This window comes from Cyphellophora attinorum (assembly GCF_001299255.1).
Source record: "Cyphellophora attinorum strain CBS 131958 chromosome Unknown Contig21, whole genome shotgun sequence".
Classification (NCBI taxonomy): Eukaryota; Fungi; Ascomycota; class Eurotiomycetes; order Chaetothyriales; family Cyphellophoraceae; genus Cyphellophora; species Cyphellophora attinorum.
Genome location: NW_017253249.1, coordinates 215 through 23,860, shown reverse-complemented (window position 1 = coordinate 23,860; position 23,646 = coordinate 215). Strand labels below are relative to the sequence as shown.

At 53.5% G+C, this 23,646-nt stretch overlaps 13 protein-coding genes across 13 annotated transcripts; 8 read left to right on the top strand and 5 right to left on the bottom strand.

Annotated features, from left to right (window-relative positions):
- Nucleotides 1–24: 24 nt before the first annotated feature.
- On the top strand, nt 25–559 carry AB675_3023 (uncharacterized protein; the record flags this gene model as incomplete). The annotated part of the gene is made up of 2 exons (XM_018143042.1): nt 25–282; nt 365–559. The coding sequence occupies 2 exons, from the start codon at nt 25–27 to the stop codon at nt 557–559; spliced, it is 453 nt and encodes a 150-aa protein (XP_017997859.1).
- A 608-nt stretch (nt 560–1,167) lies between these two features.
- On the bottom strand, nt 1,168–2,496 carry AB675_3022 (uncharacterized protein; the record flags this gene model as incomplete). The annotated part of the gene is made up of 1 exon (XM_018143041.1): nt 1,168–2,496. One exon carries the CDS (start codon nt 2,494–2,496, stop codon nt 1,168–1,170), a length of 1,329 nt encoding a protein of 442 aa, XP_017997941.1.
- An 824-nt stretch (nt 2,497–3,320) lies between these two features.
- AB675_3021 (uncharacterized protein) lies at nt 3,321–4,083 on the bottom strand (the record flags this gene model as incomplete). Its single annotated transcript, XM_018143040.1, has 2 exons — nt 3,321–3,659; nt 3,727–4,083. The coding sequence occupies 2 exons, from the start codon at nt 4,081–4,083 to the stop codon at nt 3,321–3,323; spliced, it is 696 nt and encodes a 231-aa protein (XP_017997915.1).
- Nucleotides 4,084–4,690: 607 nt separating this feature from the next.
- On the bottom strand, nt 4,691–5,342 carry AB675_3020 (uncharacterized protein; the record flags this gene model as incomplete). The annotated part of the gene is made up of 2 exons (XM_018143039.1): nt 4,691–4,969; nt 5,037–5,342. The coding sequence occupies 2 exons, from the start codon at nt 5,340–5,342 to the stop codon at nt 4,691–4,693; spliced, it is 585 nt and encodes a 194-aa protein (XP_017997966.1).
- An 845-nt stretch (nt 5,343–6,187) lies between these two features.
- AB675_3019 (uncharacterized protein) lies at nt 6,188–7,101 on the bottom strand (the record flags this gene model as incomplete). Its single annotated transcript, XM_018143037.1, has 3 exons — nt 6,188–6,457; nt 6,546–7,006; nt 7,065–7,101. The coding sequence occupies 3 exons, from the start codon at nt 7,099–7,101 to the stop codon at nt 6,188–6,190; spliced, it is 768 nt and encodes a 255-aa protein (XP_017997792.1).
- A 1,653-nt stretch (nt 7,102–8,754) lies between these two features.
- On the top strand, nt 8,755–11,271 carry AB675_3017 (DNA repair helicase RAD25; the record flags this gene model as incomplete). Its single annotated transcript, XM_018143036.1, has 1 exon — nt 8,755–11,271. One exon carries the CDS (start codon nt 8,755–8,757, stop codon nt 11,269–11,271), a length of 2,517 nt encoding a protein of 838 aa, XP_017997972.1.
- A 319-nt stretch (nt 11,272–11,590) lies between these two features.
- Nucleotides 11,591–12,721, top strand: AB675_3016 (uncharacterized protein; the record flags this gene model as incomplete). The annotated part of the gene is made up of 1 exon (XM_018143035.1): nt 11,591–12,721. One exon carries the CDS (start codon nt 11,591–11,593, stop codon nt 12,719–12,721), a length of 1,131 nt encoding a protein of 376 aa, XP_017997794.1.
- An 845-nt stretch (nt 12,722–13,566) lies between these two features.
- On the top strand, nt 13,567–15,499 carry AB675_3015 (uncharacterized protein; the record flags this gene model as incomplete). Its single annotated transcript, XM_018143034.1, has 4 exons — nt 13,567–13,820; nt 13,917–14,062; nt 14,174–14,639; nt 14,692–15,499. The coding sequence occupies 4 exons, from the start codon at nt 13,567–13,569 to the stop codon at nt 15,497–15,499; spliced, it is 1,674 nt and encodes a 557-aa protein (XP_017997893.1).
- Nucleotides 15,500–15,903: 404 nt separating this feature from the next.
- AB675_3014 (uncharacterized protein) lies at nt 15,904–16,441 on the top strand (the record flags this gene model as incomplete). The annotated part of the gene is made up of 2 exons (XM_018143033.1): nt 15,904–16,224; nt 16,286–16,441. The coding sequence occupies 2 exons, from the start codon at nt 15,904–15,906 to the stop codon at nt 16,439–16,441; spliced, it is 477 nt and encodes a 158-aa protein (XP_017997842.1).
- A 586-nt stretch (nt 16,442–17,027) lies between these two features.
- AB675_3013 (uncharacterized protein) lies at nt 17,028–17,949 on the top strand (the record flags this gene model as incomplete). Its single annotated transcript, XM_018143032.1, has 3 exons — nt 17,028–17,059; nt 17,087–17,336; nt 17,404–17,949. 3 exons carry the CDS (start codon nt 17,028–17,030, stop codon nt 17,947–17,949), a joined length of 828 nt encoding a protein of 275 aa, XP_017997948.1.
- An 832-nt stretch (nt 17,950–18,781) lies between these two features.
- On the top strand, nt 18,782–20,064 carry AB675_3012 (uncharacterized protein; the record flags this gene model as incomplete). The annotated part of the gene is made up of 3 exons (XM_018143031.1): nt 18,782–19,078; nt 19,153–19,674; nt 19,750–20,064. 3 exons carry the CDS (start codon nt 18,782–18,784, stop codon nt 20,062–20,064), a joined length of 1,134 nt encoding a protein of 377 aa, XP_017997870.1.
- A 466-nt stretch (nt 20,065–20,530) lies between these two features.
- On the bottom strand, nt 20,531–21,313 carry AB675_3011 (Protein bli-3; the record flags this gene model as incomplete). The annotated part of the gene is made up of 1 exon (XM_018143030.1): nt 20,531–21,313. One exon carries the CDS (start codon nt 21,311–21,313, stop codon nt 20,531–20,533), a length of 783 nt encoding a protein of 260 aa, XP_017997796.1.
- Nucleotides 21,314–22,324: 1,011 nt separating this feature from the next.
- Nucleotides 22,325–23,437, top strand: AB675_3010 (uncharacterized protein; the record flags this gene model as incomplete). The annotated part of the gene is made up of 1 exon (XM_018143029.1): nt 22,325–23,437. The coding sequence occupies one exon, from the start codon at nt 22,325–22,327 to the stop codon at nt 23,435–23,437; it is 1,113 nt and encodes a 370-aa protein (XP_017997922.1).
- Between the last annotated feature and the right edge of the window lie 209 nt (nt 23,438–23,646).

Here is a 23,646-nt window from a genome sequence, read left to right as displayed (position 1 = left end):
GCGAACCTCATCCTACCCGTCATCATGGCAGCACCTCAACCCACGGCTGCTGACAGCCAAGCCACCTCAACAATCGAAGCCAGCATCGCGCTCGTCTTTCAACACACCACCTTCGCCCAGTTCGCCAGAGGCTACAAGGCCCTTCGAAGCATTGCGCTCGACAACACACTTTCAAATGAAGTCGCGGGCAGAGCCAACAAAGAGGTCCTACATGCGACTTTGAGAGGAGTGCTTTGGTTCGTTCATCCAGGTGCCGGCAGACAGGATGTGGTGGACTTTAATGTAAGTTTGGAGCGGCCCTTGTCACTGAACATCTGTTGCTGTGGACTTGCTTTGGACTAACCAAGCTTGTTTGCTGCCCTAGAATCTTGCGAGGGAGACGACTGAGCTGTACCGTAGAGCGGAGCCTCCGAGGTTGGCGAGATCAGCACAGGCGGAGGGGGCCGGCAGTGGCGGCGTTGCTGGCAACAGTGGCGTCGACGAGGTCCAAATGGGTGGGGAGACAGCTGGTGAGGATGACGGCGCTGGTGGCGAGGGGAACGTGGAGCCCACTTCTTGAAGCTTGGGGAGATAGTGGTAGAAGTCTCGGAGAGGTTCTTGGGTACAGGGTCTTGGGTACTTTGACAGCGCTCTTGCCGTCAGGGGAGGCACGTAGGAAGGCACGCAGGAAGGCACGGAGGAAACCCGCAACTCGTAGCTGCCGATCCAAGGCTCATGAGGGAAGCCGCACCTCTTCGCTGCTGCCATGGTGGAATTGGACGGGGTGAGCACAGAGTAATCGCATATGCAAGCGTTAGCTGAATGACAATGTTGGGACTCTTCTGTTTGATAGTATGCTAGCTTACCTACGAGAGTGGACGATCTGGGCGGTAACCTGCCAACTACTCCTGAGAGCCTTCGTCTGAGTCTTCTGTTGCTTATTATGCGCTTGTTGGGCTGTGATGATGTACTACCATTGGTGTTGGTACTCTTTTGCATCGGTTCAGACGCGAAGCTTACTGTCTCTCACGCCTTCGGACCAATATCGTCGCACCTCTCGGAATTCATGCCGTTCCATGGGTGATTTCCTGCACCGCCTGCATGCTGCCCACCTCTCCTGCCGGCCGCTTTCACCAATCAGCTACCTATGTTGTGTATCGTCCTTACTTCCTCGCTCCCAACCAGCCTTCAGCGAACAGCCTGCAACACCTTCCCAAACTGCAGCTCGGTCCTACAAAACGGACAGGACATCTTTGCTCCGTGCATGGCGCCTCTCTGAATGAGCCATGGCTCAATACATCGAATGTGGAAGCGGTGCATGGCGTTGCACGGCATCACAGCCATCATGTCGCCAGCTTCGTAGTCCTCGATACAGATACCACAACACTTGTCCTGCTCTATGGCCTCGGGACGGAGGAGGGGAATCTGTGTCGCGGGAAAAGGATCGTTGTGGATGGTGATCGTTGCGTTTGGGTCGGAGTTGTGTGAGGAGGTACTCCATGTATGGGTGATGCAGCTGTCGATGATTGTACTGGCTTGGGGATTGGAGTCGACTAGATCTGCCCGAGGTCTCTCGCTGTGCCGCATATTGACTGCGCTATTGCTGGCTTGTGTCAACACCACCTGTCTTGCAAGTACCTCAACTTCTAGGTCGCGACGTGTAGCTTCCCAGTTAGTCAGCGGTGGGGAAAACGGAGGCCGATCAGAACTCTGGACGGTTCCGATACCACCGTCAGAGTCCTCGCCGAGCAACATGATCAATTCTTCCAGCGGACGAACAGAAGGAGACCCGAAAGCACTCGGAGGTGACTCAGCTGTCGTTCGTGGAGGAGGCGGACGCTGGTTTTGTTGGAGTGCTGCCATCAAGTTGTCGAGTGCTTTTTGTCCGGGATACCGGTTCAAATCAGCGTCGTTGGTTTGTGTCGCTGACGAGGGTCGTTCTGGGGGGATGTTTTGATGAGGCGCCGTAGCTCTTGAGTTGGTTTCAGCACTCGATCTGTATGGTCGGAGCGGGTCGGGGGGGCTCCCTCGCATCATCCGCTCTATCTCGTCTAAGGACGGCTGATTGAGAGCACGAACCTCATCTATGGTATAAAGACGATGCGTAGCACTCCGAGGAGGGTAGACAGGATCGTGATGAGAACGGACAGGACTGGTAGGTCTGACGGCTGCAGGCGCCATGTGGGAAGGAGCATCGTGAGGAGAAACTACACGATACCGAGGAGCATGAGCAAGACCGTCGTTCGGGTCTCTTGATAACAAGCCTGGGGGGAACTCCATCCAATCCCCATACTCGTCCAAGTACTCCAGCTGAGTTCGGCGGTTTTCTCGATGATTTTCTTGGCGACTGGATCGTGTCTCTAAAGCGGTAGATGGATCGGACGGCGGGCTGGCCATGTGAGTTGAGGGCTCGAAGGCTTGCTCATAGTCTGTACCATATCTATCGTGGAGTACTAGGCGCCTTATTCCTCCAGCTGAGGAGGCTGAAGTATTGTGGGTGTGGTTGTTCGAAGACATGATTCGGACCGGCTGTAGGAGTTGGTGATGCAGAAGAAGGAAGGATCCTTAGAAGGACATGTCGGGACTATATGCGCACAAGAAAGGCACTTGGCCTAGATATTAGCCTTAAGACACAAGTACACTTCTTCATGTTGCGAGGCACCTGCCCAGGCAAAGTGTTCTTCACCTTCGTCACTCTCATTGAACATGAACTCACTTGCCAGCATGATGACTTTATGGGTGACAAGCAGACAGGCTGCTGTCTGTTAGTTACCGGGAATGCTTTGTCTTGTGAAATGCCCTGCTTGAGTGCGCGTGACGACTGGAGACATCGATGGACACACTTTTCTCAATCTGATATCCGAGTGCGATAAACGCTTGATCGCTGATGAGGAAGCAGCGCAATCACTGAGACGTAACGATGTCAATCCTTGGTTGACACCGGTCGACAGTGTCGCACTGCTGTTGGTGAAGTATCCATCAGGTCCGAGCTCAGGCGCGAATAGCTCATAGATGGAGGGCAGTTGCAGATAAGCCTCAGACACAATTCAGACCGGATGACCGACCCGTTCTTGCTCTGCGATTGACATCTCAAGTTGGTCCAAGACCGTGGATGTAAAAACCCTTGATTCATTTTCTTCTTTAATGAATGTCATTAGATTGCACTTCTTCGCATCTAGCCAGTCGCAGCGAACGGGCGACAAGCCAAGCTCCAGTTTGATGAACGTAAGCCATACTCATTTCGCCCCATATTTACTGCATACCCACCAAATTCAGCAGTATCCTATACCCGTCCCAAACAATCGAACACCGTCCCACAAGCAGTGCAAGTTCCTGTTCCTTCAAGCAGCCCTGAGGATCAAAAACCCGACGATGGCCAGCGCAACAAGAACCACAATCAGCGGGGACAGGCAACCAACAAAGTTGATCACACGGTCTGTGGTGTCCATGTCCTGCCGTTGCGCAACCAGTCCCTTGGGCCCAATTCCTGGCCGGCTCTCATCATCCGTGACAAGGACCTTGTTCTGATCCTCTTTCCACTTCTCGTATTTCGCCATGGCGCTAGTTCCGTTGCCATCATCGACACTACTTGACGCCTTTGCCTCTCTGTCTTTCGGCAACACTCCGTCGCGCTCCTCGAGGTAGGCAGCAACAATCTCCTCCGACTTGCTCAAGAGCTCCTGCAACAGTAGTTTCGTCAGCCATCCAAACACACATGGCTAAGCAGATTGAATGTCTCGAGCTTACAAGGACAGCTTTTCGATCGCCAACCTCATTTAGGAGTTGATCCATCATGATGGTCCGACCTATGCCAGCCGCCGACGAGCCTGCTCTAGAATCCTCGTCCACTGGAATCGGGTTGTAACTAGGTGAAGTGAACCAGATGAGTCCGCGGAAAGCTGCAAGAATGAGCTCGTCCATAACTTTGCGCTGAATAATCGGTGAGATTGGTCCGTCGTCTGCAGCAACGCTCGCAAGGCCTTGGAGACCAAGTATGAATTGAGCATAGTTGGCGTAATTGGCGCAGTCGGTGAGAATGTCCATGCTTTCGTCGAGTCTCGCCCAAGCGGCCAGGTCCAGAATGGCGGAGTGTGGTGCAGCCATGATCAGGAGGACGGGTCGCTGCCTGAATGTTCTCGTAGACGGATGATGTATAGATGCCAGTGGCGTGCCTTTCTGGGGTATGTATGTCTGGTGGTCTTGGAGGTATGGACAGAGGAGAAGTTCTTCCACACTTCCGTGACAGGACAGGCTTGTCATATGCGTAGCTGTCAACAATAGTACCACTGAGACCGCCAGACTGTTGACAGGCTTGCTAGGATCCAATCTCTATCCTGTCTCTACTGCCTGATCTGTTGCGATATTTCGTCAACACAAGAGATTGCGTCTGACTCAAGATCCAAGCCACCGGTAGAAGCGTTGTCCAAAATGAGGTCATTCTCAGGGTGAGCATCCGAGACATTAATAGATCAACATCAATAGACCAGCGATTTAGGGCCAGAAGCTCAGCATAGCATATTGTTGACAGTATGTAGGAGCGGAAAGCGGTGGTTGTACACACAAGAGATCCTTCTACTGCCGCTCGGTCAGTATACGTGAATGCTGAGAGGTCATGCCCGATTTGCGGTTTCGGTTTCGGGAATGCAGGAGAACGTATGCAAACGAGGAGAAACCCAATCGACTTTCATAGCACTGTACTCGCCTGCCCAAGTCAACGACGCCGCAGTAAATGCACGCAGAAGTAGGCCAGCGCAAGAACAGCCAGAAGCCACAGGCCTTGTCGGACACTGAGCACTCGCTTCGTCTTGCCACCAATGGCGAGGCCCTTCTTCATCTTCTCCTCCTCTGTGACCACGTCCACAACCGAGGGACCACTCTCCCCACCAATATCACCACTACCAGCCTTTCCAAGATCCCTCCCGTCCAACACGTTCAGCTGCCGCTCCACGAAGTAGGCAGCGCTCATAGCATTTGTCTCTTGCAGGAGATCCTGTGATATTGACTTGGTCAGTACACGCAAACGACGTGGACAAGCAGGAGGAGGACTTCGAACTAACAACAAGATCGGTTAGGTCGGGCAAGTGCTGTGGAACGATGACCTGGTCAACGAATTCCTCGGATGAACAATCGTTGACTGGTACTTTGGCGAACCATGAAATGCCCCTCTCCCCGGCATGCATGAGCTGTTTGTTGGCGTAGAGCTGCACTTGTTCGGAGAGGTCAGGGTTGAAGGCGACGCTTCGGAGCCCCTCCAATCCTTGCGCGAATTGAGTGAAAGTGGTGTGGTCATGGAGCAAGTTGAGGCTAGAGTCAATGTCGAGAATAGCTGCCACGTCTCGAAAGAGGGCTGATGTCGTATCCATGATGGGTGATTCAGGTGGTGTTGTTGTTGTATTCGTCCACGTGTGAGGTCGGTTGCTGATTCTACGTCGTACCTATCGTCGGTATATGCGTACTTCGCGAGTGCCTGAAGCATAGAAGGGACAGAATCTTTGACGTTCCAATCGCCGAGCACGCTCTCCTTATGAATGATCGCGATAGGCGACAGCCAACTCACCGGGACTGGGTCTTGGTTGAATCTAATCTCCCTCACGTTCCTGTTGCCTGACCGACTGGAGCAGCTTGTTGACCGAAGAGATTGGACTTGCCCTAAGATTGACTATAGCAGCAGAGGTGTTGTCGGAGAAGACCATTTTTTGGGCGAGCATCCGAGACATTGACAAAAGCATGACAAGCAACCTAGCTGGCGTAGCACTCCATGCAAACGGATAGCAATAGTCACCCTCCGTCTTGGGATCAAGGATTGCGTGGTGGTGGTAGCCCGAGAGCAGTCCTTATTACAGCTGAATGCGAGCTCATGGTCGCAAAGCGATTCCATGTATAGACCGTCCATAGTGCGAAAACTGATAGTGAAGAAGTGGAGATATGTGGATGAATTCTAGCAGGCGTCAGTACGTTGTGAGATCGAGACATCGTATTGCTGTCGCAGAGTCTATATCCGACCTGCTTCCTTTATCCTCCCTGTCGGGCATCCGGCGACGTGCGAATCCCCCGATCCAACGTTGCGAGAGGACTTTTCAGCGCCAGTATCTCGACCATACCTGATGAGGCCTGATCGTGAGAATCTCTCGAAGACCGGTCATAGAGTTTTTCAGCGCCGTCGAACTTGTATCTGAAATGAGCGCTTTACTCGGAGGATGCGACCCACTCACTTCCGCTCAGCATTGACGCTGTCTTCATTCTCCTCCTCCTGGTCTGCTACAGCATCAGTCTCCCCAACACACTCGTCATATGTCGCGATCACGACATCCCCGTTCTCATTGACCACCAGGTGGGGAGTGTATGCGATTGCAGCTTCCTTGTAGATAGCATTCCAGAGAGGACTATTTCTGATTGATGCTCCCAACTCGTTGCACGCGATGCGAGGAGTGTCTCTAGAGGCGGCCTTCGTCACGGCAATACTCTCATGAGCGAGCTCCTACACAAGGGATGGTTCGTTAGCTCACGTACGCAAGTCGCCAGCATCTACGACCGAATCCCGCAGAATGGAGGAATCTAGCGCTTACGTTGTAGCCCTCTTCCTCCTCTCCCTTGACTGCCATGTCACGTAGCTGGTGGGCTATGCCACGAAGAGCGGACGCGCGATCAGGGTCGTGTGGACAGTACAAGCTCGCATGCTCCTCCTCTGGCAGGAAAGCATGGAGTGATGGTGCGAACCAGTATCTGCCCCGTGCCGAAGCTTGCATCAGCGCGACGAAGCCTCTGAATTTGACGTCCGGAGAGATTGTCTTCAAGGAGATCGTGCTGTGAAGGTCCTTCGTCACTTTCGCATAGTCGGCAAAGGTCGGGCGTTTGGTGAGCAGCTTCACGCTTGCGTCTATTCTCTTGATGGCCTGTACGTCGAGCGCTAAGTGTACCAATCGAAGCATGACTGATCGTAGTGAGCTTATCGCTTGATGATGCCGGTTGGTAGCCGTCGAAATTACTGTCGGCGTTGGCTGTGGTTTGATGTCGAATCGCAATGCGTCTGCCGTGAATTAACGAGCTTGCTTTGCTCTCATGTGATCGCAAAAGAGCAAACTTACACAGTGGAAGAGGCTTGCCAGGTGATTTGAATGTCATCTTGGTGGCCCTGCACGGCTGCAGCTTGTTGTTGCGCTTTTTCAAGTGATATGTTTGCAGCCCTCCAAGTGACGGGTAGTGGTGTAGGTATCCGGCCCTATCTGTTGCGTAGTACCTATCCTTGTGTAACATCGAATAACTACGAGAGAAACGACGACGGAATTGTACGGCGTCGTCTAGACGTCGACGATCGAAAGCTGCACTCCAGTAGCTCCTCTGACGCGATACAAACTTGATGATATACTGATGATACATATACGCCATTGACGGGCTCCTTGAAGCAAATTTTCCATCGTGGCGGTCGACGAGGTTGTTTTCGCAAGTGATGATCCACGATCCATCCCGTCGCCCCAATACACACCGCTTCTTCCACGATGCCCAAACCCGTGACTGGGAGGGAAGACCTGCAATCCAGTGGATCTCTTGCCGCCGCCACTTGACGTGTGTTTGCTTCACGTGTCGGATCTGGCATTTGCGTTGAAAGCAGTGACATTCGTCGTGCCTGTTGCGAAGTCCCTACATCGGGTGCACTCTGAGGCTGTCCCAAGTGCGGTGCGCTGAAGAGAATTTTCCTCCAAATGCAAAGGGCCTACGAGGGATGTGATCCGCGAGGTGCTTCCGGTGTGATTTTGTTCCAGCAGTAGAGTGGAGTCTCGGCTCGTTGTGTCTTCCTCACATGTTGCTTCTCGAGTACGAAACTGCCGCTTTCATGTGGTAATCGTCCACATCTCTGGCGCAGCCTGACTCGTGCATAACCTCACCACGCGGCGGCGGTCGCTGTGAAGGGCGTGGCGATATCTGATAGCCGCTTAGTACGGCAGATCTTAGCTGAATCTGTTCCCCTTCTTGCTCCGAAACGGCTCCGCTGCCTCATATTTGCTTCTTTCCTTGATCCTCTGCTCCGCGGTCTCCGGCGCGTGTCCCACAGGTGCGACATCCTCACTGGCCTCACCGCTCGGGCTGCCGGCGTGGTCTAGGCCTTTAGAGTTGTGGGTGCCGCTGCTTGGGTCCGTGGCTGGGTGCGACGATCGAGCTATCGATGTGCTCTCATATCGCTCGAGGCGTTGGCCCTTCTTGCGCAGTGCTTCGTGTTTGGCGGCTCGCTCGGCATTGATCTCGCGCTTAGCGAAGTAGTATGCGCCGCCACCCGCGACACAGAGAGTGCCCCAGCCGATCCAGGTAGATCGGATCTGTAGTGCACGAGTGAGTGGTGTGATCAGCTTGAAAGGCCTCGGGGAGAAAGCTCACTGTGTTCATGGTGTATCAGTTCGGTCACGGCGACTTGGGCAGCAGTAAGCAGGTCGATCGTGAAGTTGCGCCTCGGGAATGATGCTCTGTATCAAACAAGACTCAAGGGCAAGTATTCAATGAAGGTAGGACGGTTGGTCGTGCTCCGGCTCCGGCTACTGGCGGCTCCGCAGTATGGATATCTCATCCGGGTGTGAGTCATTCAGCCCCGCCAGGCACCTATAAACTTACTAAAGACTACATATTCTTGTCAATCATTTGAACGTTTGTAGTTGCCTTCATGCCTTGACGAACTCGGTAGGGAACTCTGTTTCGTCGCTCTCTCCTTGTCCTCGATATCAGGGAAGGCTCCGCGTCGACCGCATGATTGAGTCCTGAAGCGGCCGCAAGGCAGGACTTGCCACCATGTCCCTCAAGCGCAAGGCGATCGATGGCGTGCAGGCGTCAGAGCGCGGAGCCAAACGAGCCAGCGCTGGTCCGTCGACGCCCTCGAGCTACATGAGCGACTCGGACTATGCAGGCTCTGATCATCCTGATTCCGATGCTGACCAGAGCGAGAGTGAGCACATCAAGAAGGCTCGTGCTAAACTCGACTTCAGCTCCATAACTCCCAAGCAGAGTCATAACTCATCTCGTTCTTTTGGTGTCAAGGACTTCGCATGGCAGAAGCTAAAACCAGATCATGCCAATCGACCAATATGGATCGATCCCGCAGTCTTGCCTGGCTCACGGAAGGGGCCCAAGTTGACTCTCGAGATATTCTCTCCGCTAGGCCAACAAGCCACCGATCTGCTGACTACCATCGCCGAGCCTCAATCGCGTCCGAGTCATATGCATGAGTATCGCTTCTCCGAACACAGCCTGTACGCTGCCCTTTCCGTAGGTCTCAAAGGCAATGATATCATAAGAGCACTGGAGAAGTTCTCCAAGACACCCGTTCCCGATACCGTCATCGAATTCATACAGCGCCATACGAAGGCCTATGGCAAAATCAGAATGGTGCTGAGAGATAATCGCTTCTTCGTTGAATCAGAAGACCGGGCTCTCATAGAAGAGCTGCTCCGCGACCCAGTCATTGGGCCCTGCGCCAGAAGTCAGATTGAGTCGGGCACACTCGAGGCTCGAGCTGCTGTCATACAGGGGACAAAAGAAGCCACAGCCGTCAGACAAGCACAGACTCAGAACGAGCCGGCTCCACGACCCGAGCCTCGGCTTACACAGCAACAGTCCGTCATTGACGACTTACTGGATGAAGAAGGTGAAGAGGAAGATGATGTGCGGCAGTTGGTCAATCAGTTCGAGATCGAGAACGGAAAGAGAGATATCGTCGCAAAACAGTGTCTAGACATCGGCTATCCCGCAGTGTCAGAGTATGACTTTGAGGGCGATACTGTCAATCCCAACCTGCCCATCGATCTCAAGGCCAGCACTCAGATCCGGCCATATCAAGAAAAGGCTCTGAGCAAGATGTTCGGCAACGGTCGTGGCAAGAGTGGTATTATTGTGCTCCCTTGCGGCGCAGGCAAGACCCTGGTCGGCATCACTGCAGCATGCCATATCAAGAAGAGCGTCATGGTTCTCTGCACAAGTGCTATGTCCACGCATCAGTGGGCCAATGAGTTTCGGAAATGGTCCGAGATTGATGAGCAGGACATCGCCGTCTTCACAGCTAACGACAAGAAGCAGTTCGCCAGGGACTCTGGGGTTCTAGTCAGCACCTACAGTATAGTCACAAGCTCCGGCAAACGTGCGCACGACACTCAGAAAATGATGGACTGGATCATGAGCAGAGAATGGGGTCTCATGATCCTCGACGAAGTCCACGTCGTACCAGCGAGAATGTTCCGAAAGGTCGGAGCTATCAGCGCTCACTGTAAGCTAGGCTTGACGGCAACCCTTCTTCGAGAAGATGACAAGATTGGCGACCTCAATTTCCTGATCGGCCCCAAACTATACGAAGCTAATTGGATGGAACTCGCGGACCAAGGCCACATTGCTAAGGTACAGTGTGCCGAAGTGTGGTGTCCTATGTCAATGGAGTTCTACCAAGAATACCAAAGGGAAACGAACCGCCGACGAGCCCTGTACTACATGATGAACCCTATCAAATATCAAGTCTGCCAATTCCTCATCGACTACCACGAAAAGCGAGGCGACAAAATCATCGTCTTCAGCGACAACATCTTCGCTCTCGAGCACTACGCAAAATCCATGGGGAAATACTTCATCAGCGGCCAAACGTCCAACAACGAGCGAATCGACGTCCTCAACAAATTCCAAAACGAAGACAGCGTCCGAACTCTCTTCTTATCGAAGGTTGGTGACACCTCCCTAGACCTGCCCGAAGCAACTTGCCTCATCCAGATCTCATCACACTATGGCTCCCGAAGACAAGAAGCTCAGCGCCTAGGCCGTATTCTCCGAGCCAAGAAGCGCAACGAGGAAGGTTTCAACGCATTCTTCTATAGTCTAGTTAGCAAAGACACGAACGAGATGCACTACAGCGCCAAGCGCCAGGCGTTCCTCGTCGATCAAGGCTACGCCTTCAAGACCATCGTGCATCTCGCAGGAATGTCTGAGATGGTTGGTCTCCGCTATCGCACCAAACAAGAGCGCATGGAGTTGCTAAGCCAGGTAGCGCTGCAGAGCGAGACGTCGGCTGATATTGAGAAGGTTGTGGATGATAACCTGTGGGGAGGTTTGAATGCGGCGAATCCGAAGGGTGGCAGTGGGAAGGTGAAGCGGCAGACGGGGCTGTTGGCGGATGCGAGTGGCGGAGGGGTCATGGCGCCGCTGTATAGAGAGCAGGAAAGTAGGAGGGGTGGAAAGAAGCAGAAGGGGCCGGACAGTGAGTGGTTCAAGAAGGAGGCGCGGAGGAGGGAAGCGCATAGGAAAAAGCGGGCTGCTGCTGAAGGAAATTAATGTATATTACGACAAAAATCGGTCAAGTTGGCGGAACGTATACTGCAGCTTGTGAGGTGTTGAGCGTCGCTGTCGACAGCAAGTGAAAGGTCAGCCAGGGAGTTAGATTGCCCCAGGCAACCACACTGAGAACAATAGCAAGTATGTCAACAATGCTATCGTCTGCTACTATTCACATCGTAGCCCAGCCATCTTTCCTTTCGTTTGCATCGCCAAAATCATCTGTCTATAAGACATCGTTCGCCTTGCTTGCTTCAATCTCGACCGCTACTCAGATCATCCCTCAACCACAACCACCCGCCCACCCACGCACCGGAAGATGGCGCCACGCATCCCATCCGACAGCACAGTCGGCTCGAGCAGCCATGCCTCCTCCCGCATGGACATCGACGACCCCGTCTCTCGCCGCACCTCAGTCACGAACATCTCCATCCACGACGCCCAACAGGAAGAACTCGAAGACCGCTTCGACTTTCTCACAAATGCCCTCAACACAATCCGCTTCGATGCGCAGCGTGACCTCAATCTGCAGCCCAAGTCCACACAGCTAGCGCTGAGTACAAAGACTAGACCGATCTTCAAGGCGTATGGGAAGCATGGCTCTGAGGCGCAGTTGAGCAAGGACATCAAGGAGTTTTTGGGCTCGCATAACAATACACGGGGTCTTACTGTTTGGAGTCCTGAGGAGGCAGCGACGAAAGAGAAGGCGGCGAACGGGCGCATGACACACCTAAAGCTCCTCACCGCTGCGCGCGCGCTCGATGCTGCACAACGCGAGGCTATCGCTCGAGATGAAGACCCGGCTCTGATCGACCCCACAACCGTCGAGAATGCAGATATCAACAACTCACCGCTCGACGGCCGTCGCACTTTAGTCAACGACGAGGAGTCCCTCGAGCTGGTTCAGGAGATGGAGTTTGAGCCCGCCAATATCCGCATCTCGTTCCCCGAGGAGGTCGCTGGGAATATCCCGCCCGAGATCCTTACCACCACGAACAATATCCTAAACTTGTTGAATGCGCAGGCCAATGCGAGACTGGAGGGCTATGTCGCCAAGTACATCACCTTACACCCAAGCCCACTGCAGACCCGCAACGGCTACGGCATCTTGCGTCTGGGTTTGCACGAGGAGTACGCACAGCAGGCCAGCAACCTCTTTGCCACTGCACAGACCAACAACGATGGTCTGATGTTCGAGCAAGGCCAGAGAAGCTGGTTGAGGGAGTGTTTTGATCATCTGGGTGTGAAGAGGGAAGGGGGAAGGCAAGGGGAAATGACGGAGCGGGAGAGAGGGCTGATTGCGAGGGCGGTGGGGCTTGATGAAGATGCGGTGGAGGGCTGGTGGGAGAAGATGGCTGTTGAGACGAGGGGAAGGAAGGGGATGGCGGTGTGGATGAGGGCGAGGGAGTTGGAGTTGGTTAGGAAGGCGAAGCTTGAGGGCAGATACTGAACACACTGTCACTCATTCAGGCTCCTGCGGAGGTCGATCTGGCGTCCCTTCGCATTCCGGTGTGATGGCGGTAACTGCGATAGTTTGCCTCCGTTGTCACCCTGAAGTCGGAGTTTGTCTTGGCAAGGAAGGCGTACCTGCAGGAGAAGTACTTGTGGGCGGATGTTTCCATGCAGCCGACCTTGGACGCTGGAGCATAGATCTGGCCACATGCAAACGACATACGTATCGCATAAGTAGAATGATTCAATGTCAACTCGCATCAAATGCGTCCCTTGCACGAGAAAGTCCGGCTGAGGATCGCAACATCCATGGTAACAAGACTGTATCTCCCATGAGGCAAGTCCAGCTCGGATGATGCGGTACACAATTCTATGCAAGAGCGGGGGCGGCCGCTCTCCGCTCCAGCTGTCCCGAACCTTCCTCTCACCTCTCCTATCTCACACAGCACAACGTCGCGCATTCCTGTCATGACCTGTCAGGATGACGCCAGACAACCTGGGAGTAGTAGGCACGCAGACTTGAAAGAAGCTGAGAATCACCGCTTTTTAAATGACATTTGATAGGCACAAAACTTATCGCCTATGTCGGTGTTTCTTCTGCTTCGAATGCGTCCTCCAGCTTCCTGAGTCTGAGCCCATATCTTGGATCCTCATACCCTCTGAAAACCCTGCTTGATATTATCACCTTCGCGTTCGCGTTATATTCGCGCACACGGCGACTCCCAGCCATGGCCACACTTCACCGCCCTAACCGTGGCGGCTCTCTCATCAACCTGTCCCATCGCGCGTCCCTGGCGTGCCGGCCTTGCAAGTAAGTGCCCACCTATTCTCTCATTCTCATCAATGGATCCCTTCTTCTTATACGTCTACAGGAAGCTGAAGCGCAAGTGCACGAAAGAACTCCCGTCATGTTCCCTGTGTGTCCGCTTGGGCAAGACGTGTGACTACGATGGGGCAGCGAGCGAGATGAATGTTGACCAACAGGTTTTACTTGACAGGATTCGTGAGCTGGAGAGACAACTGGAAGCCGGAAGTGGTGGTGGCACGATTGCTGAAATCAGCGCCTTCCCACGTCAGGGGTCGTCCCTGGTCAACCCGTAAGTGAGTTGCTACTCCGAACTGGAACTGTCGAGTCAGATGCATCGATCGAGGTCTCGGACTGGGTAATACCGACCTTTGACTGGCTTCTTCAGAACATATACGATCCATCGGCAAGGGTTTGCTTCTAACCTGTACTTCCTGGACCCAGAGTCGTTTGGGCCTGCAGGTGTACCAGCAACCGAGTTAGACCCAGGCATGCCGGTACCTGAGCAAGTCCGCTTCATACTGGGTAATCGAGGTGAGTTGAGATAAAGGCCTGATAGGAGGTCATCAACACCTTCCTGTGCCTAAAACTCCGAATCTGGTGCAAAGATAGGCTGGGTAGGCCGGTACACTGACTTGGCCACAGCCGAAGTCGAGACAGTGACTGAATCATACTACGACACGATCGATCGATGGTTTCCCATCGTCAGCAGAAAGCGACTCGTGGCAAGACTTACCACATTTGAGCCCAAGACCGATGCCAGTGTCGCCCTTCTCCTGCTGTGCATGAAGCTAGTGACACAGATCCTGCCTCACGACGAAAATCCGCGGACAGGTCTGTACTGGATCTGTCATCAGTTCTTGATGCAGGTAGAAGGCGCACCGCTGCTGTCTCTGACTCTGCTACAAGCAACAGCTCTCATGGCTATCTATGAGATCGGCCACGGTATCTGGCCCGCCGCCATCCTGACTGTGGGAAACGCTGTTCGCTTGGGACATATCATGGGCTTGCACGACAGAGATAATGCACATCAGCTCTTCAGGGCGAATTCAACGCTTACTGGCAGGGAAGAGGAGCGGCGGACCTGGTGGGGAGTAGTTGTGCTCGATCGGTATGCGCACCAGGCTTTCTAGAAGGAGCAATGACACTCACAGTCGTCCTAGTATTGTTACCATGGGCACTTATGATGGCTCGATCCTGACAGCCGACGTCCGCAACCATGAGCTATTGCCGTGTACGGACTCTGATTGGGATAGCGGAAACATTGCGCCTTTCGGTCATGCCTTCGCTTCTGATCTCACCGGCATTCAGATCGGTCACTGGGCACAGGTCTGCCAAGCGGCGCATGCCCTCGGTTGTGTGCAACGGCATCGAGTGGATGAGGGTCATGCCAAGAATTCTCGTCTGGACGAGGCTCAGCAGCTGGACCGGACGCTGGTGTCTTTAGCAGCATCGTTATTGGCGGATATGAAGCAACGCGGTGATATGGCGATTAATGATCCCAAGCAGACTGGCAGCCGATCATCGGTAGACGCCATCGCGCTTTGCTGCAGCGCACGCTTTCTTCTCTACGAGCTCTATGCCTGCAATGATGGCAAGAGCAACATCAGCAGAGTCAGCAGCTTTCCATCAGGCCAAGAAGCCGTGATGCAGAGGATCTCACTCCAGGGAATCAACGAGTGCGTCAATATCATGCACCAGATCGCCTTACGCCTGCTGGAGCCACAACAGCACTCAACAAGGCAGAGTCCCGAGTCCTATATCACGTACCATGCTGGCAGCATCTTCGTGACCCATGCGTTGTACTGGGCGGCATCTGAGTGTAGCTGGATCGTCAAGGAGGGCATCAATGCTGCTGCGGCGCGTGTCATGGGCGATCTGGTCAAAGCGTTACACCTGCTAAACGATCGTTGGCACCGGGCGGGAGATTACATCAAGCTGCTGGAAAGAGAAGAGACACTATCAGACTGACCCAAATGGGAAGTGGATGGCTCTGCACGCACGCTAGCTTTGGTGGCTGGCTACGCTTTTGTCGATGTCTCGGGCCTTCACCGTTGATGTGATGTTCCTGGACGGTTTCGGCGCTGCCATCTCGAATAGAAGCTTGAAGCGGATCACTTTGGACCAGGGTCGATCCCAAGCGATCAGGCAGCAGGAACAAGATGATGTCCACGCTTGCAGAGAGTTCTGCTACATAGCATGGCTGTCACTGTTTCTTTGTTGCAGACGCGCATAAAAAGGCTGAGCACATTCCCTTCCTCTCTTTTGTACCTCAGAATCTCTTCACAGGAACTGATCCTTTGGGAAACGTTACACTTACACTTACGTCTGATATACCAAGCCCTACATCCTCAAGACAGCTCCTACCGCCGAGCATGGCTGCACCACGTCCCACAGCGTCAGATATCAGCGCCACAGAAAAGATCGAAGCCAACATCGCACTCCTGGCTGATCGCACCACCTACGGTCAATTCGCCAAATCCTACAAAGCCCTTCGAAGCGTCGCTCTAAGCAAGAGAGTGTCAGAAGCTGTGAAGTTCAGGGCATTCAATGAGCTTCGACAGGCCATGGTCAGAGGGCGGTCCTGGTTTTCGCCACCGCTTGATTTGTGGCCAGAGGGTCAGGGCCTGGCAGGTCACATAGAAGCTATGAGGGCCTATGGAGCAGTGAACCAGAGGGACCAGCAGAACTTCTTGGTATGTCATCGGTCCTTTAGTTGGGGCTTCGTATGGAAACGACAACGGCTGACGCGGACAGAACCTCATCTGCAAAAGTAACGAGATGCTGAAAGCCCACTTCGAAGAGAGAATGGCAAACGGGAGAAGGGCAGAAGCGACGGCAGGGTCCAGCAGCAGCAATGCCATCGAAGAGAGGGAAGTCACGGACTTGGAGGAGGAGAGCAAGACTGGCTAGGTACCTACAACATCCTCTATGGTGGGAAAGATTCAGATCGTGTTCATTGCAGACCCGTGGGAAGGTGTTGGTGGACGATCACAGTCTGTGTCTTCCTTGGCACTGTGGCTCTTGTGTTGTACATTGGTGGTGTTGTAATAATAACGCCCTTGCATTCCCGAGTACATGTGCCGCATCCCACAATCTCAGAGAACGCTTTCAGACACGAAGACGCCGCTCTACGATCTCACCGCACCGTCAAAGGTCCTTCGTACCAAGTCCGCTGTCGTTGGCGCGCTGATCTGTCGATGTCTCGGAAGCTATCTCTGAGTATGATCCTTTCGGGACAACGCTTCACTGATGACTCGGATGCGAATGCGCCGCCAATCTTCTTGAGCGATAGTACACCGCAAACCGTCAGGCAACAGAGACAAGGTGGTGGTCGGTGATCTGTTGAGTAGTGAGGACGTAGTGAGGCTTTCTGCAGTGGCACGCACATAATGAAGCGCGTCCACTGCCATCCAAATCCCCAAGAATACTCACTGCTTCTGTCATCTATTACCATCCGTCGACAAGTATAGACAGTTCACCACGCGTCAGACCAGTCATGGCTACACGTCAACACACAACCCCTGACATGTAAGCCACCAAGATCATCGACGCCAGCCTCGAGCTACTCAAGAATCGCACCACGTACACCCAGTTCGCTCAGGGCTTCAAAGACCTGCGAAGCGTCGCGTTCAACACCGCAGTATCGGCTCAGACCCAGATCAGAGCTCAGGCGGAGCTCAAAAGTGCTGGACGAAGAGGCATTGAGTGGTTCGCCAAATTCCCAGCCGTGGCATCTTCTTCGTCAGGTCGACTGGTTCTCCAAGACTGCAGGCCACAGCTTTTGAGGGATATGGCAAGCTTCATTGTAAGTACAAGATGTTCTCTGCCGCCTCCGGACGATTTTGTGAGGACTGACCATATTGCGATGGTAGGACCTCATGGAAGAGACGAATGCGATAAGTGATGCCTACCTCAGGGAGCTGTATCCGGGTGTGTTCAGCGGAAAGCGGCTGGGTGGGGCCAGCGGGGGTGGTAATGACAGTAGCGGCGGCGATATCGGTGGTGGTGATAAGGCTGGTGATGCTAGTGGTATCGAGGACCCTGGTCAAGAAGATGCCGTAAGGGCAACGGGTGCAGACGATGCGGAGGCAATCTCGTGGTGGAACAGGACCTGCGACGCCGTGGAGAAAGAGTGGAAGCGACGACTTTGGACTCAAGACTTCGTCACGGAGGAGCGAGAGCAGGACCAGAGCCCTTGGACCTTCGGGGAAGTGGCCATTTGCGTCACTCAGCTTGTATCGTTCGTCATCGCCTTATCGCGTTCATCTGGTTGGCACTTGCTCTCGCAGGAGGGCTTTGAGACGGGGATGTTTTGTGGCAGATCGCGTATCAATATGTCTAAATTTCCTCACACTGCAGCACTTGGGTATTTGCTAAATCTCGTGGAGGGGTGGTGTCATTTGATCCACGACTTTTGAAAGCTGCCCATCGCTCCGCGTCTGCTAGACCACTTGAGAGTCTTCCATTCTCTGAATCGGCACATCGGATAAAAGATTGCGTAACGACACTCGATCAGTGGCACCGCGGACGACTCGTCTCATGCTGTGGCCGTATAATGATCCGAGGGCCGTCCCAGGTAAAGATGCAAGTGCCCGGAAGCAGCGCCAGGGCGGCGAATCCTATTCTAGCACTCCGCCTCACTGACTTCGCCGTCATCGTCTGCACTTTCAGCGCTCTATATCTGGCCTAGGTACCCTCCGCGTCGTCTGGCAAGCCGAGTCAGCATATCACAAATGCAGCGCCACGGCTGTCCTTCTGATGTTACATGTTACACAGGGATCGGGATACCGAAACCAGGTGTCGGATGCCATCATGTCTTCCCGAAAAATCCAGATCTGCGACCCAAACGGGAAGCAACGACTACAGTACCTCAGTTGAATCCATTGCCCTCACTGACTTGGTTCGCTGGCTACTCTGAATGTCTGATATTCATTCTTCAGACGCCTGCCCTGAAGTCAGTGCTGTGGATTTGGCTCTTTGATCTTGCAGCTTCAGACACAGGCGTGAATCTCATCTGCTGCACCGGGAAAACATCGCAATGGACGGGAAGCAGAGACAACGCGGAAATTGGTGCTTAGCCGCAAGGTATTTACCATTTTCTTCTTGCTTCAAAACATATGTACAGCTTGCTTGACCTCTAAACTGCTGGATACTTGTTGCCTTCATCTTTGACTTATATGCTTCCAATATACACGTACGAAACAGACACTGGCCATCAAAAGGTACAACAATACTATTCTCCATTTCATTATGGCTACCCCTGAACGCACGACTCTCGACACCACTGCCATCGACACGATCGAAGTCAATTCTCGATCGCTCGCGCATCGCACCTCGTTCGCACGCTTCGCGAGAGCATTTCGAGACCTCCGGACTGTGGCCCCCGATCTGCATATCTCAGTAAACATTCAGCAAAGAGCTATGAGTGAGCTCAACGACGCCGCATTCCGGGGTGCATCCTGGTTTCGGTTGCGGCGCCTGACATCTTTAGGGTCCGGTTCTGGACAGAAGTTGATCAGAAACGCCCGAGATAATGCTGATTTCAAGGTAACTCTCAGCACTCCCAAGTGCTCAGCATATCACCCACGTAATCTGCGTGTATTGACGAAATTTTATCGCAGGAGCTCATGAACGACACGATTCAGTTGCAAACAGCGTTCCGCGAGGAGAGGAACGCGGCTACGGAAGAGGCTAGCAGTACTACTGGCACCGATAGAAGCAGCGCCATGGAGATAGAGGAAGACAATTTGGGAGAGACATCTGAATACCAAAGCATCACTGATGGGAAAGGCCAAGAAGTACATTCTTCTAGAGACTCTGGCGTTCGAGGAGGTAGTTTGGCGCGGCGAACCGTGGTGCCGGACAACACGGACTTGCCTCAACAACTCGTTCCTCTGGAAACCTCTGCCATGGACCAGATCGTCTCAATTATCGGCCGGCTCTCTGTGAGCACTGTACCGCAGACGAACCGTGCTCCCAGTGCTTGCTTCGTGGCCGAGTTCGAAAAGCTCCGAAGTCTGGCCTTCTATTCAGGACTTTCGGAGGATGTACGAGGAAGAGCTCGGAAAGAACTTCGCTACTTTGTGGCCCGGGACTATGAATGGGAAGCGTATAGTGAAGCCCGAGACGTGATCGTCTTCAAGGTAAGTCACCGGACCTGCAGGTCTTCGTCACGCCACTCCCGTGACATGTGCGGACTAACAATGTCTCTATGATAGGCCTTTTTGAACAACACATACCACATGGCTGTAGCAACTATCAAAGAGGAGCGCGTCAAGCACGATGTGACGAGCACAGTGCCCATGACACCAAACGTCATTCTCATGGAATTCGCGATCGCCATGGAATTTTGTGTATCGATCTCGGATGTTGAAGAGCGGTCCCTCCTGATGTCACCTGGGATGTTTTCAGATCGACCGCACTACAAAGTGGTCGAGGAGTTGTATAGCGCGGAAGAGTGGGCAGGTGTTAACGCTCCCCCGACATTCACGAACCTTGTCGATGATGAGTCTACTTATGGCATGAGTGAGTGAGCACCGCCTCGAGGACTACTCATCAGGCAATCGGGTAGATGGGAGCGGAAAGGGCTAACAGCAATATATCCTTGGAGGTTGAGCGAGTGAGTACTCAATGACATATTCTTGTCCACGCCTCAGGTACTGTGGTAGTCGATTTCCAGGCAGATACATGAGTGAGTATCCAATGAGTAGCCAAAATCGATGTACTCGATTACCATGAGTTACTTACTCATCGAAAACCCTATTGACATCCAGGATGCCTTGACAGTCTTAAGATTGGTGTCTACACTCTACTGTTTGCCGCAACTCGCGAGCGCTACCCGTGGCTCATCCACCCGATCTCAGTCCGCACTCTAGCTTTGCGATCATCTCACTTGTGTAAAGCCAGGCTTCTCTGGCGTCACATCTAGCTGCACTGCGGCCCGTACTTCAACTTCCTTTCTCAGCTGCCGATCTGAACATTTGACTAGCATCATTACAATCAAGCCTTGCTCCTCTCCTGCTCCAAGACATCCCCTTCCAAGCGCCGACTCAGCCCCGGCTGAGCGACCGACCCAGTCAACGCCGCCTGTCCGACCTCCTTCAAGAAGCCCAGCGTGCCCGTCGTCTTCTTCCAGTAGCTCACATACGTCGTCTTGACCTCAATGAGAGCCATTCGGGGGTCATTATAACTGCCATCGTGCTTTCCGTCACCCAAGTCTCCGAACCACGCTGATACAGTAGGCGAGTAGATGTCCTTGATCCTTGGGTCGCTGTTGTCGACCGTAGTGGCTTCACCCGTGATGGAAACCCATCCCTTCGACGTGCTGTCACTGAATGTCACCAGAACGGTCTTTTTGGAATCTAGGTCGGAGAATTTGTCGGAGTGCGTGTTGGCGAGGAAGAGAAGATCGGGCCCGGAGCGCTTGGCGAGGGCCATGGCGCGAGAAACGGGGCCGACATTGGGACGCGTGGTGGTGAACATGCAGAGTTTAAGGGAGTCGATCAGGGAGTACAGGTCGGACACCTGCTCAGACATTGGTGTCTCGTTGTCCCATTGCTTCGCGACGGAGGGGTCGGTCTTCGAGGTCACTTCGGATTTGCTAAGTTGTTCAGGCATTTTGAGGGTTGAGCCGGTGGTGAGATGTCGGTTGTGCTTGTTGAAGTTGGTTAAGTGTGTTGGGTCTGACCGGAAGGCAGGTGCTGAAGCGAGTGCTGCTGGTCGTAGTAATGCTCGACTGAGTTGGATAGCCTTCAGAGGTAGTCTGCTTGTTAAGAAGGACATGACAGCGAAAACGCGTTCGTGTATATACTGCGGAAGTCAGTGTGTGAGAATCGGTCACCTACCATGGCGGTGCTGGGCGGGCACGTAACAAATGCAGATCGATGTCATATTGCAAGCATTGCGACACCAGGCGCTCCATGTTCCGGGTGCTTCTTGAGGACACCGGTTGCTGCAGTCACACGTCGCTGTGGAAGAATCTTCTTGTGAATACCGTGTCTGGATGGAACAGCAAATCCGCGATCAAGTGGTGACGAAAGAGCATTTTGGATCCCGCGAGCCTGACGCGCTTGGCAAGCATTTGACGACCATTTGACGACCGAGCATCCGAGAAACACTCCAGATACATCAAAGGTAATGGCAGAACCAAGTTGGAGTGATGGTCGCGCTTCAATGGCGATTCAATCGTGACGCGTGGTGTAGCCGTTGCGATGCTTCGACGTCATTTGCGCCGAGGGAGGCATTTCGAGCAAAGCCGCAAGGAGATCATGCTTGGGCAATGCAAGCAGGCGGGGAAAATGATCCGAGGTTTGGATTATGGCGTTTGGACCTGGGCGCCGTTTGTCGCTTATTAGGCTTGGGAGTTCAGGCACCACCAAACTGGCTGACTCATTCACTTTCCAGCTCGAGAACTTTGCTTGTAAGAGCGTTGTCGTACGAGAAATGTTTTGTTAGGCTCGGGCTAATTGCGTAGGTTGGATTACCCTATCGTTGATGATCCGAGCTTTCGACTCTCTGGCGTTGCGGCATGTGGCTGATGATAGATGATGGACTCGGCTAGCAAGATTGACCGTTGGTTGGACATGGGGAGTCTGCGCAGTCGACAGATGTCGCAAGCCGACTGGGAAAGAGACGAGATGGAGCGCGAGATACATAAAGCAGGTGCTCTCGGGTGAGCTTTGTGGAAGCAGTCATTACAACATATTGCAATCGAACCCCATTCGGACACCACTGAATCTGAAGCCAGCAGCTCTAACTCACACAATCTCGACGAACTCACAAAATTGTACTACCATGTCCACGATGCAAGCATTGCGACAGGATAAGGTGGCAGGACCTCTGCATGTCGAGACTGTCCCCATCCCACAAGTAGAGCCTGGCTCGGCTGTCGTTCAGGTTCTGGACAGCTACATCGTCTCATACACACGCGAGCTGCTCGATGGCACACGCGCAGTGCCGTACGTTGCACCGTCCACCGCCGGCATGAATGCCGTAGGTCGAATTCACGCCTTGGGACCGGACTCTACCGCACTGCAAGTCGGTCAGCTTGTTTTCACCAACGGTGTCTTACGGGGACGCGACGATCCCATCAACTCGATCGCGTTGACCGGCGTTTTCCATGGCCCTGCTGGCGGGCAGAAACTGATGCAGTACTGGCCAGATGGCTCTTTCGCGGAGTATCAAAGAGTACCATTGGAGAACGTTCTGCCTCTGGACGAAGACCGGCTAGTCAAGGAGCTGGGCTACAGCACAGCTGACTTGACCTATATGTCCCAGCTAGGCGTTCCGTTTAGTGGCTTGTCCGACATTGAGCTGAAGGCTGGCGAGACCATTGTGATTTCTCCTGCGACGGGGGGTTTCGGTGGAGCAGCTGTCCGCATCGCTCTGGCGATCGGCGCCAAAGTCATTGCCATGGGACGCAACAAGGACAGGCTAGCAGAGCTGAAAGCGCTGGCCGGCAAACCGTATCCTGCCGACAGGCTAGTCACAGTCCCGATCACAGGCGATCTAGGCCAAGAGATGGGCGCTCTCGCAGAAGCAGCTGGACCAAGTGGTATCGACGCTTATCTTGACATAAGTCCCGCTCAGGGTGCCAATGGATCGTATTTCAAGGCCGCTATCCTCGTATTGAAGCCATATGGGCGCGTCAGTCTGATGGGCGGCCAGGCAGAGGACGTCATACCTTACCAGAAGGTCGCGTTTCATCAACTGCGCCTACGAGGAACCTGGATGTTCACTCCTGACATTCCGCGAAAATTGATCAATCTGATCGAGAAAGGTGTCATGCCACTTGGCAAGAAAGCAGGACTTGCGGCTCCAAAAGAGTTCGCTCTGAAGGACTGGAAAGAAGCTTTGGACCATGCTTTCGGGGACAACCTATCTGTCTTCGTTCCTAGTAAGAAGTGACGGCAGGGTCATGACAGGACTCATAAGCGAACTATGTACAATTCAGAGAAGCATTGATAGATGTGAGTGAAGCACAGGTAGCTAGGAACAACGATGAGATCAACCAGAAATGACATACAGTGGCGGTTGCTCCTGCTGTTCTGGGCTGTGTTACCGCTTGTTCCAGGCTCGCTTGGCAAAATCAATAGGGCTGACCTGTTCCCTCTGGC